This window comes from Silene latifolia, chromosome 7 (genome assembly GCF_048544455.1).
Source record: "Silene latifolia isolate original U9 population chromosome 7, ASM4854445v1, whole genome shotgun sequence".
NCBI classification, from domain to species: domain Eukaryota; kingdom Viridiplantae; phylum Streptophyta; class Magnoliopsida; order Caryophyllales; family Caryophyllaceae; genus Silene; species Silene latifolia.
In genome coordinates, this window is record NC_133532.1 from 95,342,206 (window position 1) to 95,358,507 (window position 16,302).

The 16,302-nt window shown below is 36.2% G+C and overlaps 1 protein-coding gene and 1 non-coding gene across 2 annotated transcripts; both read right to left on the minus strand.

Moving 5' to 3' along the window:
* Positions 1 to 9,267: 9,267 nt before the first annotated feature.
* LOC141593306 (small nucleolar RNA R71) lies at positions 9,268 to 9,374 on the minus strand. The gene has a single exon (XR_012521400.1). It is a non-coding gene; the product is annotated as a small nucleolar RNA R71 (small nucleolar RNA).
* A 5,520-nt stretch (positions 9,375 to 14,894) lies between these two features.
* On the minus strand, positions 14,895 to 16,057 carry LOC141590382 (uncharacterized). Its single transcript, XM_074410979.1, has 2 exons — positions 15,629 to 16,057; positions 14,895 to 15,560 (listed from the first exon to the last, which is right to left on the minus strand). Exons 1-2 carry the CDS (start codon positions 16,055 to 16,057, stop codon positions 14,895 to 14,897), a joined length of 1,095 nt encoding a protein of 364 aa, XP_074267080.1.
* Between the last annotated feature and the right edge of the window lie 245 nt (positions 16,058 to 16,302).

A 16,302-nucleotide genomic window follows, 5' to 3' on the forward strand; every position in this document is an offset into this window, starting at 1 on the left:
AAATATATTTCTTAAATAACATAGCCACAATGGTTCCTTAACCATCCTAATGTGTTTTGATTATGGTTTTGTCGGAAACCATGCGCAATCTCAATTGTCAATTGTCATTTGTGTAACACCCTCACACAAAATTGCATCAAAAACACTTTGCATTACATCCATAATGCTTCCTCAAGCACTTAAGAATAATCTATATGGCTACTTGGTAACTATTACTTAAATTCGATTTTGAAACAATTCATCGTACTCAAAGTGTATGAAGTGTTGTACATCATTACCTATTTAATTGATTCGGCAGCGGAAGCAAATGGAATCAATCAAATATGTTCAATTTGATTGAACTAATCATGAATCTTATCAACATAAGACTTCTTATTTGATGCCAATATCATGTAGATTTATCTCCATAAATCCGGATATTAAAGATGTATTATAATACTCCAAAAGTCTTAAATCATTCGCAATGATCAATATGTCATCCACATATAAGACTACAAAAATTTCCGTAACTCCCACTAAACTTCATGTATAAACACAACTTCTCGACTTATCGGGAAAATTTTTATTATACCATGATCAAATCATTGATTCCAACTCATTGATGTCCTACTTAAGACCCTCTCTTAAGTTTCACATTATCTTAGGATTGTAAGAATCTACAAAACTCATAACATGTATCGAATACATTCCTTCTATGAAGAAGTGGGTTTTAGATTCATTCGCTATATATCTCATAATGAAACACAATTCCTAAGAAGATCCAAATAGACTTAAGCATTTCAACTAGTGCAAAACCCTTTGCCACCAATCAAGCTTTGATATCTAACAATTCACTTGGAATTTATTTCGGATTTTCATGGCTCTAAGCCTTGTATTGAGTTGTGACTTAAACACTCTCATGTAAGTCATATGTTCATTACTTTCCAGAAGTAATCAACTTGAATCAAACAATTTCTTTGTAAGTTGCAAGCTCTTTACTTTCTAAAAGTAACACTAATTCATCATCTTCAACAAGTGATGACTTTAACCTCCTAGGTTTTGAACAAACAACGTTTTACGCAAAACGTCTCATGTAGCCAAGAAAGACCAGTTTCTTGCGACATAACATTCTTTGTGGCTCTTGAATAATTTCTCCCACTCTGTCTTCTAGAAATATACTTATATTTTAGAAAGACATCTTCACGAGCTACAAACCCGTTGTACTCGTGATTATAATAAAGAAAAATGAGCATTTGTTTCTTTTGAAAACTTACAAGAATAGTACTCTACCATTTCATATCTCATATGAATTGTTTTAGTGGAAAAATAATTTAGACAATATGATAAAATCCCCAAAAGGATCAAGTAACTCAAAGTAACTTGATTGAAGTCCAAACCATATCGAATAGCGTTTGATTTCTTTATCCAACCACACATTATCCCATAATGCGTGCTAAGAGAGATTAACTTGTGATACTATATCACATTTCATTTAGCTTATATCAAAGTCTTCATTTGATAATCCCATTACGACTAAATCGTGATTCCTTGAACTCTTTGAACTTCTTCAAAGATTTCTCTATTTACCTTATTAAGTGAACACATTAGTGTCAACTTAAATTGTTGGTAAAAGAAAATGATCAACCTATTTTGGATCAATGATTTACAACCTCGATCTCCTTTTCAACCAAAAGGCACGAGACATCTTGCTTTGAATACAAGATACGCATATACCATAAGATATAATGGTTTCAAGAGTACTCGATAACTCTTTGCGTTCATCATTTCAGAATCTAAGGTTCAATCTTGGGTTGCCAAATTGAGTCTTCCATCATCTACATGATATATCATTCTAGTTTGGTTTAGAATATAATCACCTTGATAATGGGCTAGCCATACATCAAATCATGGTGTATAGGGTCACAAAAGTGAAACCTCTTTTGTATCTTAACAAGTTTATATTCTTATTTAGAGTTTATGCACTTAATAGTCACAATTAAGTACAACTCTAAACCTAAAAACTAGATTGAGTACACAATGACTCTATCTCTCAACATCATTGTTGCTAGTCGTCATATTCTAATCATCTTATTTATCGAATATAATGATGAAAACCTCCACTGGTTTCTAATATTGACGAAGTAGTACTAGCAAAATTTATGTTAATCAAATAAACATTTAAAGAAGAAGGTCCCATTAGATGTCCCACAACTAACTTGTTGATTCTTCAATAATTTGGAGTAGTTTCCTTTCTAGCGTCCAACAATTAAGACAATGGAAACTTTATCGGTCGGGATTGATAGGTTTAGTATCGTTATTCTCAATAACTTTACCTTTAACATTACCTTGTATCAATTCCATTCTAATTTTACTTCTTTGAACCTCGTCCTTTTCTTAACGGTTTAAGAGAATGCTCCCACTCATTTCAATGAATCTTTGCTAAGAGAAGCAAAATTGAAATTCATGAAGACTACTCTTCATTCGTTTGTTTAGTCTTAAAACTTTCATTGAAGTGGTTGCGGTATTTTGGTCAATTTTGATTTCAAACAAATCTAGTTACCAAAATGATGTAACGTTTCAAAGTACTTAACTCAATTAAGCATATGAGAAACAATTCATTGTAAGTAGATATGTTAGTCAAGAATCAAAAACCCTTTTGATCACGAATAACTTTTATCTATACTCTTCACAAGAGATCCTTAGCAATGGTTCATATGAGGTTTTAGAAGCAAATTCATATTTGTCTTTAGTTACGATGTTTTAATGGAGATTTGAATCAAAAATCGAAATGATATCGTATATGAATTGTGGTAAAGAAATAGAACAATATGATAACGGAATAGTGGAAAACTTAACATTTATCGTTTTATTAATACTTGTAAATAACAAGTAAAGCATTTACATAGTGACCTCTACCCAACTATGATAAATGATTCCGAGATCCAAATTCATATTAACTTGGGCACGGGGTAGCCGATTCATCCCTCATCAATATAACTCGGTGGATTAACTCTTTAATCGATTCTACTTTTAGAACTCTCGGTCGATAAAATTACTCTAATATTTATCTATAGCCCGGAACACATGCGACTACGGTCACGAATACTTCCGTTGAGCTCAATCCAAATTTCAAATAAATGTGTCCATGATCCAAATTCACATTAACTTGGGCACGGGGTAGCCGATTCATCCCTTATCAACATGAATTCGGTGGATAGACATTTATCACCCACTTCCCCTACGTAACAAGGTTTGTACCCCGGTGTGGCCGAGCGCACTCCCTCACGAAATAGGTTTTCATGGTTTCTACTTTTTGGTAAGGCTAAGTCTCAATTGTTTATTTTAGCAAGAGGTCATGTCAATTTATTATCTATCACGTTTTAAGTGAACTAAAGCGGTGAACTACGATAATTGTAATTGACACGGTCGATAAACTCGATTTAAAATGCATGTTTAGTTATGGCGATTTAGCGATGCATGCAACATATAAATAAAATGCAAAGCATAAATAAAATCCTAGTATGGCCTTCCTAAAATAGTAAATCTAATAAACTATTACAAATTCGGAAACCAACTCCTTTGATCCCTTGAACTTCGGTCTTGGCACGCATTTCAAGGCAACACTTTCTTTAATGGACCGCCTTCTCGAACGGCACTGTCTTCAAGGAACTCCGGAATAAATAAATTACATAATAAATTACATAATTTCCTATTATACATTTTTAATTAAAATAAAAATAAATCTATTAAATTACAAAACGGTGATACGAGATCACAATAATTACAACCGAATCGATATTCCCATACATTTCGGGTAATATCAATTAAAACTAAGGCCATACTAAGTAAAATTACATAATTCAAAAATTACATAAAATTAAAAAAAAATGACAATCATAAATAAAATGCAGCATTATAATATGTATGAACATGCCCAATTTTATGCTAAATCGCCTTTAAGGAGCCAATATCGTATATTAATCGGTTTTTACGGATTTGCGTGATTTAACCTTTTATAATCACAATAATTACATAAAATCATATTTATGTACAAGTTAATTACCCTAACCATCTTAGGACTCAAAATTAGTCTCCACTAACATTTGACAATAATTAACCTAGATTTCTTAATATTGTTCATGAATGGACCTAAAATACTAAATTATGTCATAAACTTCAAATTAAATCATAAAAATTTCAAATAAATTCAAAATTTGAAATTTAAACTCATGAACATTTTGGAAAAAAAAAACCATGACACTCATAATGTTCAAAAACTTAGGTTAAAAATTTCGAAAATTTATCGTGAAAAACAATGTTGCGGTTTATCGATTTTAACAAATATGACCATAAAAATATGAGAAAAAATATTTTCATCAACTTTTCACTTTTAGATCTGAAATATATAATAAAATGCAACATGTGACGTTTTTCCTTAGTCATGAATTATGTTTTAGCATTTTTACTAATTAAAGTCACTATTTATGTGATTTTTCATCAAAAATTCATAAATCATGCATAAAGACTTCATTATAGCCAAATATTTTACACACATCTTGTAAACTTGCATGTGACAACATAATAAATTTTCATGACCAGATTCGAAATATAACTCATATTAACCTATTTACCCATTTAAATACAATTTTAACTTGAAAAATCCATATTTCGAGCAAAACAACTCATTTTAACATAAAAATTTACAGACCATCAGTAGATTATATATGTGAAAACATATCCAAAAAACACTGAAAAATTCGAAGTTTAGCTATTTTTAGTCCAAAAATGACATTTTTATCATAAAAATCACATTTTAATGCCATTATTATATAAAATGAACAATAAAATCCATAAATAAACCAAAATATCCTAAATACATTTTAGGACCAGAAACTTTAACGTGCAAATAAATTTCGTGATATTTCATAATAAACACAAATTTATAAGTTTTGTTTGTTAATCTTATAACTCGGAAAAACAATAACCGATTTGCATGCAAACAACCTAAGGCTCATGATACCGCTTGATGGTGATTATTAATCTCATTAATTAACATATTCATATATATGAGAAATTATTTAGTCATAAAATAATTACAAATCTTATGCATGCAAACTTAAATAAGAATAGAGAAGAAATCATCAATCTTACTATATGATTTCGGATTAATGGGCATCAACAAATTCACCTATTTGTTAGTTCTTGAGCTTTACTTAAAATGGATGAATAAAAGGTCCAAATTAGAACCTCTCCCAAATGTGAATACCCAAGAAAATCTCTTAATAACTAATATTATTTTGTACTAGAAATAATATAAGTCTTACTATAAAATGACACAAAATATTAATTTGTTCTCTTGATATTTCGGCCAAGAGAGGATAGATTTGTGTGTTTTTATTTCTCTAAGTTTTCACAAAAATGGTAGAGAGAATATTTCTTTTTCTTACACTAGAAAAATGAGTTGAAGAAGTGAATGAAAAATTGTAGAGGAAAACCTCTATAATTCCTCTTGGAAAACCGGTTGGAGGAGGGGAAGGGTGCCCTATGCATGAGCTTGTTTTTCTACCCAAGAAAGAATAGGCATGCAAGGCTACAAGCAAGGTCTTATCATTGTGTTTTCCACTCAAAATAAAACACAATATACACCTTAAACACTCCATATTTCGGCACTTTTAATGTAAAATGGATGGTCCATTTTATTTTGTCATTTGTCAATTGTGACAAATGTGTCATGTTACTTGTCATGTGAAATTTTAATGTATTTTTAACATATTAAAAATCAACATACTCATAAAATATGTCATATACAAAATCAACTCGTAATTCGTAATTACTTGTGCCAAAACGGTTTATCAAATTATAAATTACAACGTCTTGCATTTATAATAAATTATTCATTCAATTTCAATTTCAAATTGTTTCGTAAACAATAATTTTATCTAAGTAATAAAACAATTCGATTACTTAGACCGTATCCAATTTAATCAAATTATAATAAGATACGTTAATCTTACTCACAAATCATTCGTCAATTTTAAGTAATTTAATTAACTCGTATCGGCATACGATTAATTAAATAATCAATTAAGAGTATTTCCCTATAGGTATGACCTAAGGGGATCAATTGATCACCACCGTCGCACGACGAAATGTCAAACTCTAGTCACCAATCATTACCGATATGTGTGGACCAGTTGACTGTAAAATATTACATCCCACATGTATTCTTAAAACGAGATTTAAACATGTGATCATCATGATCGACAGTTGTGATCGCATTATTGTCGGAGGACACATATTCCAACAGAACCAAGGATGATTTTGCATGTTTGACTAATATGATTGTTTTTTAAATGTAAAGAAATGAAATAAAAGGTTTTAAAATACCTTTTAAAATGTAATTAACCAAATATTATCACCCACACGGATTAAACGATCATGGTATAAGGAACCAAGGGTGAAAATGATTTATTGTTAAAATTTTTATCATAAAAATGATTTGAAACGGTAAAAACCGGTTGTAAAATGAAATGAAAAATGGAAAGAATGAACTCAAACACGTTTGAGTTCTGGCCTGGTCACCCCATTGAGGCGCGAGGTACCTAGTGGTGACTAGGGCCTTCTGTTTCCAGTCAAAACTCGGTTTTGGCTCATTCGATCCGTATTTTGGACCATGTTATGCATGTTTTAGCATGTTAAGGTCATAAAAACAGATAAAAAGACATGAAAGAAGAAGATTATTACACCCTCATACTTACATGCTAGGTTTGAGACAAGAAATCGACGGAAATGTAACAACTTGTTAGGTCGGAAAACTCGGTTGAAAACCGTCTTAGCAATGTAAAGAGTGTTTAGTTTAGTTTAGTGAGTGTGTAGTGATGTGACTCATAATTGAGAACATTTAGTCCCCGAATTAACGTCGTTCCTATGCTTTATAAGCACTTATTTGGGTCATTTACTATCTTTAGTTTCCCATTTTGCATATTCTTTGAGGTTTTGTCTCCTTGGTAGGAAAGGATTGCTAACCTTGCATTTATAAGGCGAAATGGAGCTAAATGGATCGCAACTAATGACCAAGCATCAAAGAGAAGACCAACACTAGAGGCCTAAGTAGATAATAAAGTGAAATGGGCAATGAGGAAAGGATCCTTGCATCCCCGACATGATCCTTGAGGATTGCTAAGGAGGAAAAGAAGGAAACCGAGCGGATCATGCACAATCCGGGCATCTTTGAACACCAGGATCCGAGCATCTTATGCCCAAGACGAGCGGCTTGCAGCACCTGGATACGAGCGTCTTCCCCAGGATCCGAGCGGAGCACAAGTCAGAAGAGCCCGTGCCATAGCACGGGACGGGCGGATCAAGACTGGACTAGCAAGAGGATCCACTCATTTCCTTCGGGAGTAGCATTTCCTCAACTTTTCTTAGGGTCTTAGTAGTCATTTAAACCCTTAGTAACCCTAATCTTTGTACCTAATCTTTAGTATAAATACCCCTTTGTACTACCTAGATTAGCATCATCTCTTATGCTCTCTTAATCTTATCTTAATACTCTCAAATTAGTCTTAATTTAGTTGTAATACAATTTCTCAATATTAATCACATCTTAATCTTTTCTTAATTTCTCTATTGTTGTTCCTTTATTTTGGGTAATTAGAAGATTATTTGGGCTTATTTGGAGGATTGACAACCTTCCATCAATCATCAAGTACTTCTATTATTCTTTGCTTTATTATTTGGAATCATCTTCATAGGTATAATTCTCTGTTAATCTTGTTTAATTACTTTCATTTATTCATCATGTTTTGCTTTGTTAGTATGATTGACAACCTTATTAGCATGCTAAACTTGATCATGAGTGAGTAGTTTCCTTAGCTAGGGTTAATGGGGAATTAGGGGAAACAAACATGGGGAATGATTCATGCTTAATCTAATATGTTTTCATAATTAATTTGCTTGCTTGTTGTGATTTCAACTTATGCACATGTTATGTTTGATGAAATGTGAGCCTATGAATCCTTGCATTTTTTACCCATCACCTATCTCTTCAATGAGGCTTGTAAGCTTATACACCAACTCGAGCCTCATTAGACCATGCATATAGTTGGATAGAAAGGATTTAGTCGACTTGTAGGTGTTGTACAATCTAATCGATTCAGCTCCGGGACCCAAACCTTCTTAGGGATTATAAGATATACACTAACTCGATCCCATCACAACAATAAGGGCTTGCATATAATTGAGAACATGTTTGTATGATCAACTCCCATGAATCCCCTATGAACCCATGACACCCTAGTGCCTTTAATCAATTGTTTACATCTCCTATTAATTACCTTACTTGTTTTCATTACTTTACTTTTATCTTGTTAATTAGTTTAGACCAATTTCATCTCAACCCAAATTGTGACACCCTAAGACACAACGATTTGCAATTGAGAATCCTACATCAATACCCGTACCTTGGGATCCGACCTTTACTTACCTCTTTACTAAGAGTAGTTTGTGAAGTTATAAATATTGTTTTGGTTGGTAGCTTTTGACAACGAGTTTAAACCGACACCAAAAATGGCGCCGTTGCCGGGGACGGTGTTAAATTGATTTGATTTTCATTAGCTGTTTTTAGTTGTGTCTTTCTTTACCTTGGGGAAGTCAATCTCCTCAAGGTTATTCTAATTATTTTCGAGTTGTTTGATATTTTGCATGACTAGAAGATCACAAGGTAATCCATTACCTATTGATCTTGAAATTGAAAGGACCTTAACCAACAATAGAAGAGTTGCTAGAGGAACTTCAAGAGTTGTAGGTATTGGTGAGATTGTGGACATTCAATCAAATAACATTGAGTTTACCAACCCTTTTGCAAGAGAAGGAGAGGACAACCCAATACAAAATCCACCACAAAATCAACCCACAATGCCTAAATTTTCATCACATTCCGTAACAACCGAGGAGAACCTACCAAATGGTAGTCCTACACCACCACATTTAACCGGTAATTTCATTGCCAAATTCGCATTCATACAATTAGTTGAGAGAAGTCAATTTGGAGGGATGCCTAGTGAAGACCCTCATTCACATATGGAGACTTTTTGTGACTATTGTGATGCAATTTCTCAAACCGAAGTTACTCAAGACCAAATCCGATGGGTATTATTTCCTTTTTCTTTGATTGGTACCGCAAATAAATGGTTGAAGAGCCTAGACAAGGCTACCCTTGGTATTGACTCATAGAAGAAGTTAGCACTTGCTTTCTACAAGAAATTATATCCTCCGGAGTAGACTAACATGTTAAGAGCCCAAATCACCGGGTTCAAGCAAAGAGATGAGGAATCATTGTATGAAGCATGGGAGAGATTTAAGGACACTTGTCGTTCTTGTCCACACCATGGACTTAGCGAGTGGTTCCTTGTGCAAAATTTTTGGAATGGTCTATATGAAGACTCCCGCAACATTCTCAATATGGGATCCAATGGAATGTTCACCGAAATTGATGACAATCAAACATGGGCCAAAATCGAAGAGATGGCGGTTCATAATTCACAATATAGTAGGCCTCGAAAGGCCACTAGAGGAGGAAAGCATGAGGTAGATTCCATCACATAATTGGGTGCTCAACTAAGTGCTCATATTGACACCATCAATTTGAAGTTTGAGAAGGCAATGGCTAAGCTTGATGAAGCTTCCAAATCACCCAAATAACATGTAAATGCTATGGTGGCATCATCCTCAATTCCAAGTGGAGTATGTGAGAGTTGTGGAACTTTGGGACATGACCAAAGTGAATGTAGGGGAACAAGTGAACAAGTGAATTTTTTCCAAGCATACAAAAGTGGCACTCGAGTGGGGCTTACTCTGTCCAGTAAGTGGCTTTTTACGCAAAACAGTAGTCTGCCTGTAGGGTACTCGATCGAGTAAGCCTGGCACTCGATCGAGTAAGGGTCACTCGATCGAGTAAGTGACTTACTCGATCAAGTAAGTGAGTTGTCGGGTGATTTTTGACGGGTTTGTTAATAATGTGGGATTGATATTTAAGACTTTCGTCACTTTTTCCTAAAACACTTTTTCAACCTAATAACCTTCAAGCGACGATTAAAAGTTACGTTGAATCATCCTCGCCACATTATTAGCAAATCCAGGAGCTAAGAGTGTCGGATTTCATCGTTATTTACACCGTTGTGATTCTTGAGTTGAGGGTAAGCTTCACATATAATTTTTATAGCGTTTTGTTAAAATTGATTAAACCTTAATTGGGTGATTTGGGGGTTTTGGTGGTTTATGTGAATATAGTTTTGATTATATGTATGTATGTATAGGAGGAGGATTCGTTGAGGAGAGATTCTGACTTAGCTGCTTGATCGTCTGTCGGTGTTTGCATTTCCAGGTAGGGTTTCCCTACTCCGTATTAGCTACATAATGTGTGGTGATTGTTGTTGTGATTAATGGTTAATTATATTGTTGGTTGATCTTGACGGTTGTTGATTTCATATTGTTGATTGGTTTGTATCTGTCTGTGATCTTCGGGGCGCGTCCCTGGCTGAGTGGAGTCACTTGTGGGAGTGGCTTCACGCCCTTGATTCGCCTTCTGTGGAACCCGCCACAGAAGGGATGTGCACATTAATGAACTTGGGTTATCGCTCAATGGAGATGAGCGGGGATTTGGTGGGTACGGCTGCGGTCCCCAACTGGCGGCGTGGAGTAGTTATTGCGATGGGTACTCTGGCAGGGCTACATACTTTAGTGTGTAGTCAGTTATGTGGAGATTAGAGATGGAGACTGGGGATTGTCTGAGCTGTTTGTATTCTTGTTTCTTTGTGGCATTGTTTTATGTAATTAGTACTGACCCCGTTTAAATGTTTTAAAAACTGTGGTGATCCATTCGGGGGTGGTGAGCAGTTATTGAGGAGGTATGTGATGATGCGTATGGGATAGCTGGGATGAGTCACCACGTTGCAGTTTAGAAGTCTTCCGCTGTGTCAGACGCTTTTATAGTTTCATAGTAGACAGTTTTAGAGAACTTGTATTTCACTTTTATCAGTTTTGGGTTTTGGACATGTAATCACTTTAAATTGTATTTCTATTTAAGTATGTTTCTTTAACGTTATTTGATTATCATTGCCTCGGGTAACCGAGATGGTGACGTTCTCATACCTTAAGTGGTCCTGGTAAGGCACTTGGAGTATGGGGGTGTCACATTATTGGCCATGACAACAAGAAAGAGGAGTTGTTTTCATCAACTCATGATACCATTGGGGAGCAAGCTAGTGAAGTGTGTGGTCTATGGGATGACGAATTCGAAGGATTAGTCAATCCCTACATTGGCAATGCTATGACCTTAGACTAAGGCTTTGGTGACCATCTTGACTCGAGTCACCACCATGAAGAACACAATGTGCAAACGTCCATTGAGAATCTTTATAATGAAAATGAACAAGCCTTTGACTACTTCTACAAGGTGTTGAGCAACATAAATAACACCTTGGCTATGCCCCCTTGACATCTCATTCAAGAGTGAGGGTTTGGTGGAGTCCTCCCTAAACCACCATTTGTAAATATTCTAACCCTTAACTTGCATTTTACTTCTTATATTGCATTTTTGTCAATTTTGGATTTACAATTTCATACTTTGATCAAGATTTTCATTATGAGAGAAAGTGAGGGAGGTATTTTAATGTGTTTTGATGTGTAGTGTTTGATCTAGTATGGGGATAGCAATTGCCTAGGCTAACCGAGCCATCATAGTGCACCCGCAACAATGAACAAAAATGGAATGAAAAAAGAATGATATGGGAAATGAAGATCCCCACGGGTGGAACTGAACTCGTGGGTGCAGGAGGAGATCCGAGCGTCCCAGGAAGGAATCCGCTCGTGCTGGCAATGATCCGAGCGTCCTGGCTCTAGGACGTGGGTCTTGTGAGTGCTGAAATTGAAAAGTTTGGTCTATTTAAAAATCTGAGCAGATTACATAGAAGACGCCCGTCCTTGTCCCTGAGCCGCTCGTCTCAAGCTAAATTTGCGCGTCCTGGCTGCTGTGAAAGTTATCATTCCACGATGTTTAAAAATCCGAGCGTCCCCAGGTGAAGACGAGCGTCCTCAGCAAAATCCGCTCGTCTCCTGCAGAATCCGCGTGTCTTAGCACAGGTTGAAAATTTCTGAGCATACTGACTGAGGATCCGAGCATCCCCAGTCCAAGACAATCGTCTCCTGCTGCTATTTGGCTATAACACGGGATTCAAACCTTCCTTCCCCAATTGATTTCTATCTTATACAAACACAAACACACACCCTTTCTCCCTTAAAACCCTCAATCCCCTCATCAACAAAACACAAATTCCTCAACCAAATCCACCCAAATCAAAACAAAACTTCCTCAAATCACAATTAAACTACTCCTTTATCAACAAGAAGCCATCGAAACAACAAATCCTCACACATTGAGGCAATTTCTAGGGTTTAAGCACAATTTCGAAAATCCTAAAATCGATTGGGAATTGATTGAAGCTTGAGGAAACAAGGAGCATTCAAGCTTAATATTGGTTTGTTGATACAATTTTGAAAAGGAGAACAACATGGCAAGAACAAAAGATGGAAACAAGGCACCCACAACCTCAAATCTTTCCAAAAGGCAACAAGCTCTTCTAGCTTCAAAGGCTATGGTAGTGCATCAACCAAGGGTGGATATTCAAGAAGTTGCTACTCCTATGGTGGAAGCTACACCTACTCTGGTCATTAAACAATTCCAAGATTATCCGGAGGTAACTTTCATAAACGATTCTCATAGGAAAGCATTTGTATCCCTTACTAGGAAGACAATTTTGCCTACCAAATTCATATGTCAAGATGCCTTAGACAAGTTGGGTGTGCTTGGGAGAACTAAGACATTTTTCGAGTCCATGAAATTGCTTACCCTATTTGAAATGCAAGAATTGACTTACCCTTCCCTTACCATGGAGTTTGTAAGCTCCTTGAAGGTGACTAAGGTAGACACTCGGAAAAATGTTGAATTCCGCCTAGAAAACAAGGATAGACGAATGTCTATGAGTGATTTTGGCAAAGTGTTTGGTCTTGAAGAACACTATCATTATGAGAAAAAGCCTTCCCAATATGATGCCACACTCCTTTGGAAAGCAATAACCGGGCGAAAATTTGAGTCTTTCCATGAGTGCCATGTTCTATATGTCCACCATCTGGATATAAGAGTGTGGCATAAGTTTGTAGGCAACACTTTAATTGCAAGAAAAGGCACCAATCACTTTACCGAGCTCGACTTTGTCTACCTTGAATCCACCATGAATATCAACAAAAAGTTCACCAAGGAATACAACATACTTCAACTCCTAATTGATCGGTGGCTCGAAATTGACCATGGGAAAGATGGAGCGGCTTTTATTGTTAATGGAGGCTTAGTGACTTGGTTAGCCAAACACTTTAACCCGGATTTCAACAAAAACAAGACATACAAACCGGTAAAAGGAGGCAACCTTCTTGATTTGGCCACTATGGTCAACAAGTTCCAGTGGGTCAAGAATGATAATCTTGACAACAAGTATGAGTGGCTCACTAAAGAAGGTAAGTCCTTCATCTTGCCTAACAAGATATGCCGCATCAATGTCCGAAGTCCAAGCTACCTACTACCCGTCTCCGATGAAGCCGAGATGATTATGAAGCAACATAGGGAATCAAATGCCAAGCCCTCCTCCTCCTCTATTGTGACTCCACAATATCCATTTGCCTACAAAGAATTCAGACCAATTGGCACTAATGTTGTGGTAGGCAACGACTACTTGACTCAACTATTGCAACATATGCATAAGGAAGCTCATGAGGATTGGGTCAATGCTTACCGAGCTCAATATCCGACCCTCCTTTATTTAGCTAGGCAAGGACTACTTGATCCTACATGTCCTTTGCCTAGTTGGGCGGATAGGGAGGTGTTCTTCCCAAATGCTTCTAGAGATGCCACCATGGATAGTGAAGTTTCTAAGGGGAAAGAGATTGTTGTTGAGAACGGGGAAGGTAGTGACTCTTGCCATGAGGAAGAAGTGAAAAGTTCAAGTGATGATGAAGATGGTGAAGCCTCCGGGTCCATGGAGGTAGATGATGATAATGAAGTCTATGATGATGACAATGATAGTGATGAGGATGTCGCAATGAGCGACAATTGAGGATTGAAAAGCTTTTGGAGGATGCCACAATCCATTGTGAGTTTCCTACACCTCCTCTTAGCTTTGTTTATGTCTCCTGTTTCAAATTTTTAATCTTGATCATTGGTTTTGAGTCCTAGCAACAGTTAGAGGACTCCCACCTCGGTTTTATTGAGGTGTCTCTTATTGTTCCCACTTTTGAAAATCCAAAATGACAAACTAGTTTCATGCATTGCATACTTGTGCATGAACTCCCCCATTTTTACACTAGAAATAGTGTCTTACTTGGTTTGGGGAAGTTCAAGCACAAGCATTGGGAGTTAATCTAAATTAGCTCTACAACCAATACATTCATGCATCATATAGTGTAGCTTAGAATGCATCACTTGTGTATATGTCATATAGTTTGCATATTAGTATAGAAATCATGCATTCTCATTTAGCTTGCATAATTTCCTATCGGTTTGGCCATCGAGGACAATGCCCATACTAGTGTGGGGATGGAAAATTCTAACTTGACATTTAAATCAAAAATGATAAAAATTGAAAAACACAAAAACATGTCCTTTTACTTCATAAACACAAAAACCATAAAAATTTGAAAAATTTGAAAAAACCAAAAACATGTTCATTCCTTTATAGTGTAGAATTGTATATTTTTTATATACTTTTTTTTGGTGAAATGTGAGAATATTATATATGTATCAAAAAACCAAGTTCGTATACAGGCAAAAAATACTTGATAAAAGACCTACAAAACATCAGAACCAATCAAATGAAACCTATCCTTGCTTGAATATTCAGTTCAGTAAGGCCATCCTTTTCCTTTGCTTTACTTCGAATTCTCTGCTGCAACAGCTCCTTCAATTGCTTTGCAACCAGTTCTGGTCTCAACAGACATAAATTATGCCTTGCAGAATTTCGATGATACCAAATGACATATCTGAATGCTGTTACCATCAGAGCCAGCACCTGTATAAGCATCCTGTTACCATTTGCAGACTGAACTTCACTGACAGTAGGGAAATTCCTACCAGTCCAGACTTCGATACATTGTTTTACTCTGCAGCTGTAGGTACACTCTTCAAAAAGATGTGTAAGTGTCTCAGCTTGATCTTCACATAGAATGCATAAAGCATCCTGACAGTAGCCATAAGCATGCAGTTTAGACTTAGTGTTGAGGCCTTCCTGCATTATCACCCAGGAGATAAAGGAATGCTTGGGTAAATTCCAGTTGCTCCACACCATAGGAGCCCATACTTGCTGAGGATGTGGACCCATCAGCCAGTCATAGCCATTGCTAACAGTATACCCTTTATGATGAGGCACCCAACAGTTATCAATGAAGCCATCTTTGATCTTATTCTTCACTTTGCAAATACTTTTCCATGTCCAAGTAGAGTCTGCTGGAGGGGTGTAATCATGCCAGTTAGCACCCTTGAGATAAATGCTATCTACCCATTTGATCCACAAACTATCTCGGGCTTAGTATAGATCCAATTCACCAGTTTGCCCACAGAAGCTACATTCCAAACCTCAGCTTTTTTGATGCCTAAACCACCTTCAGTTTTGGGTCTAGTAACTTTATCCCATCCCACCAGAGGCACTCTATGATACTCAGTACTACTATCCCAAAGAAAGTTCCTGCATATAGTCTCAACTCTTTTAATTGCAGCTTTAGGTATAACAAACATAGCAGCCCAGTAATTGTACAAAGTGTTAAGGACTGAATTAATGAGGACCACCCTGCCTGCATATGATAGCTTCTTAGCTCCAAGACTTCTAATTCTAGTCACCATTTTTTCTACCAGGCTATTACAATCCTTCTTTGATATTTTGCCAGGTTGGATTGGCACCCCTAGGTATCTAAAGGGCATTTTCCCCTTCTGAAACCCAGTGACAGATAGCAAATCCATCTGCAAAACCTCATTCATACCATTAAAAAATATCTCAGATTTAGTAGCATTGAGCTGCAGTATGTTTGTTCATCCTTCTATCACATTGATCGACTACGCCACATCCGAGGCATGAGGATCATGAAGACCGCATGGTATGATCTTTCCAATCTCCTTTTTCCTCTTTATGTTAATGACTATGTGGCTTTATTTTGATTGATGCGGTATACACCAATGTGATTCGTGGAGTTGCATTTAGCTTATATGGCATACTAGTTGATAGA

Excerpts from the sequence above, each read along its gene's own strand:
- LOC141590382 (XM_074410979.1), bottom strand. The coding sequence starts at position 16,057 with ATGAATGAGGTTTTGCAGATGGATTTGCTATCTGTCACTGGGTTTCAG. Across the intron at positions 15,561-15,628 it reads TAGCTTCTGTGGGCAAACTG|GGTGCTAACTGGCATGATTA; the intron begins GTGAATTGGATC and ends ATTTATCTCAAG.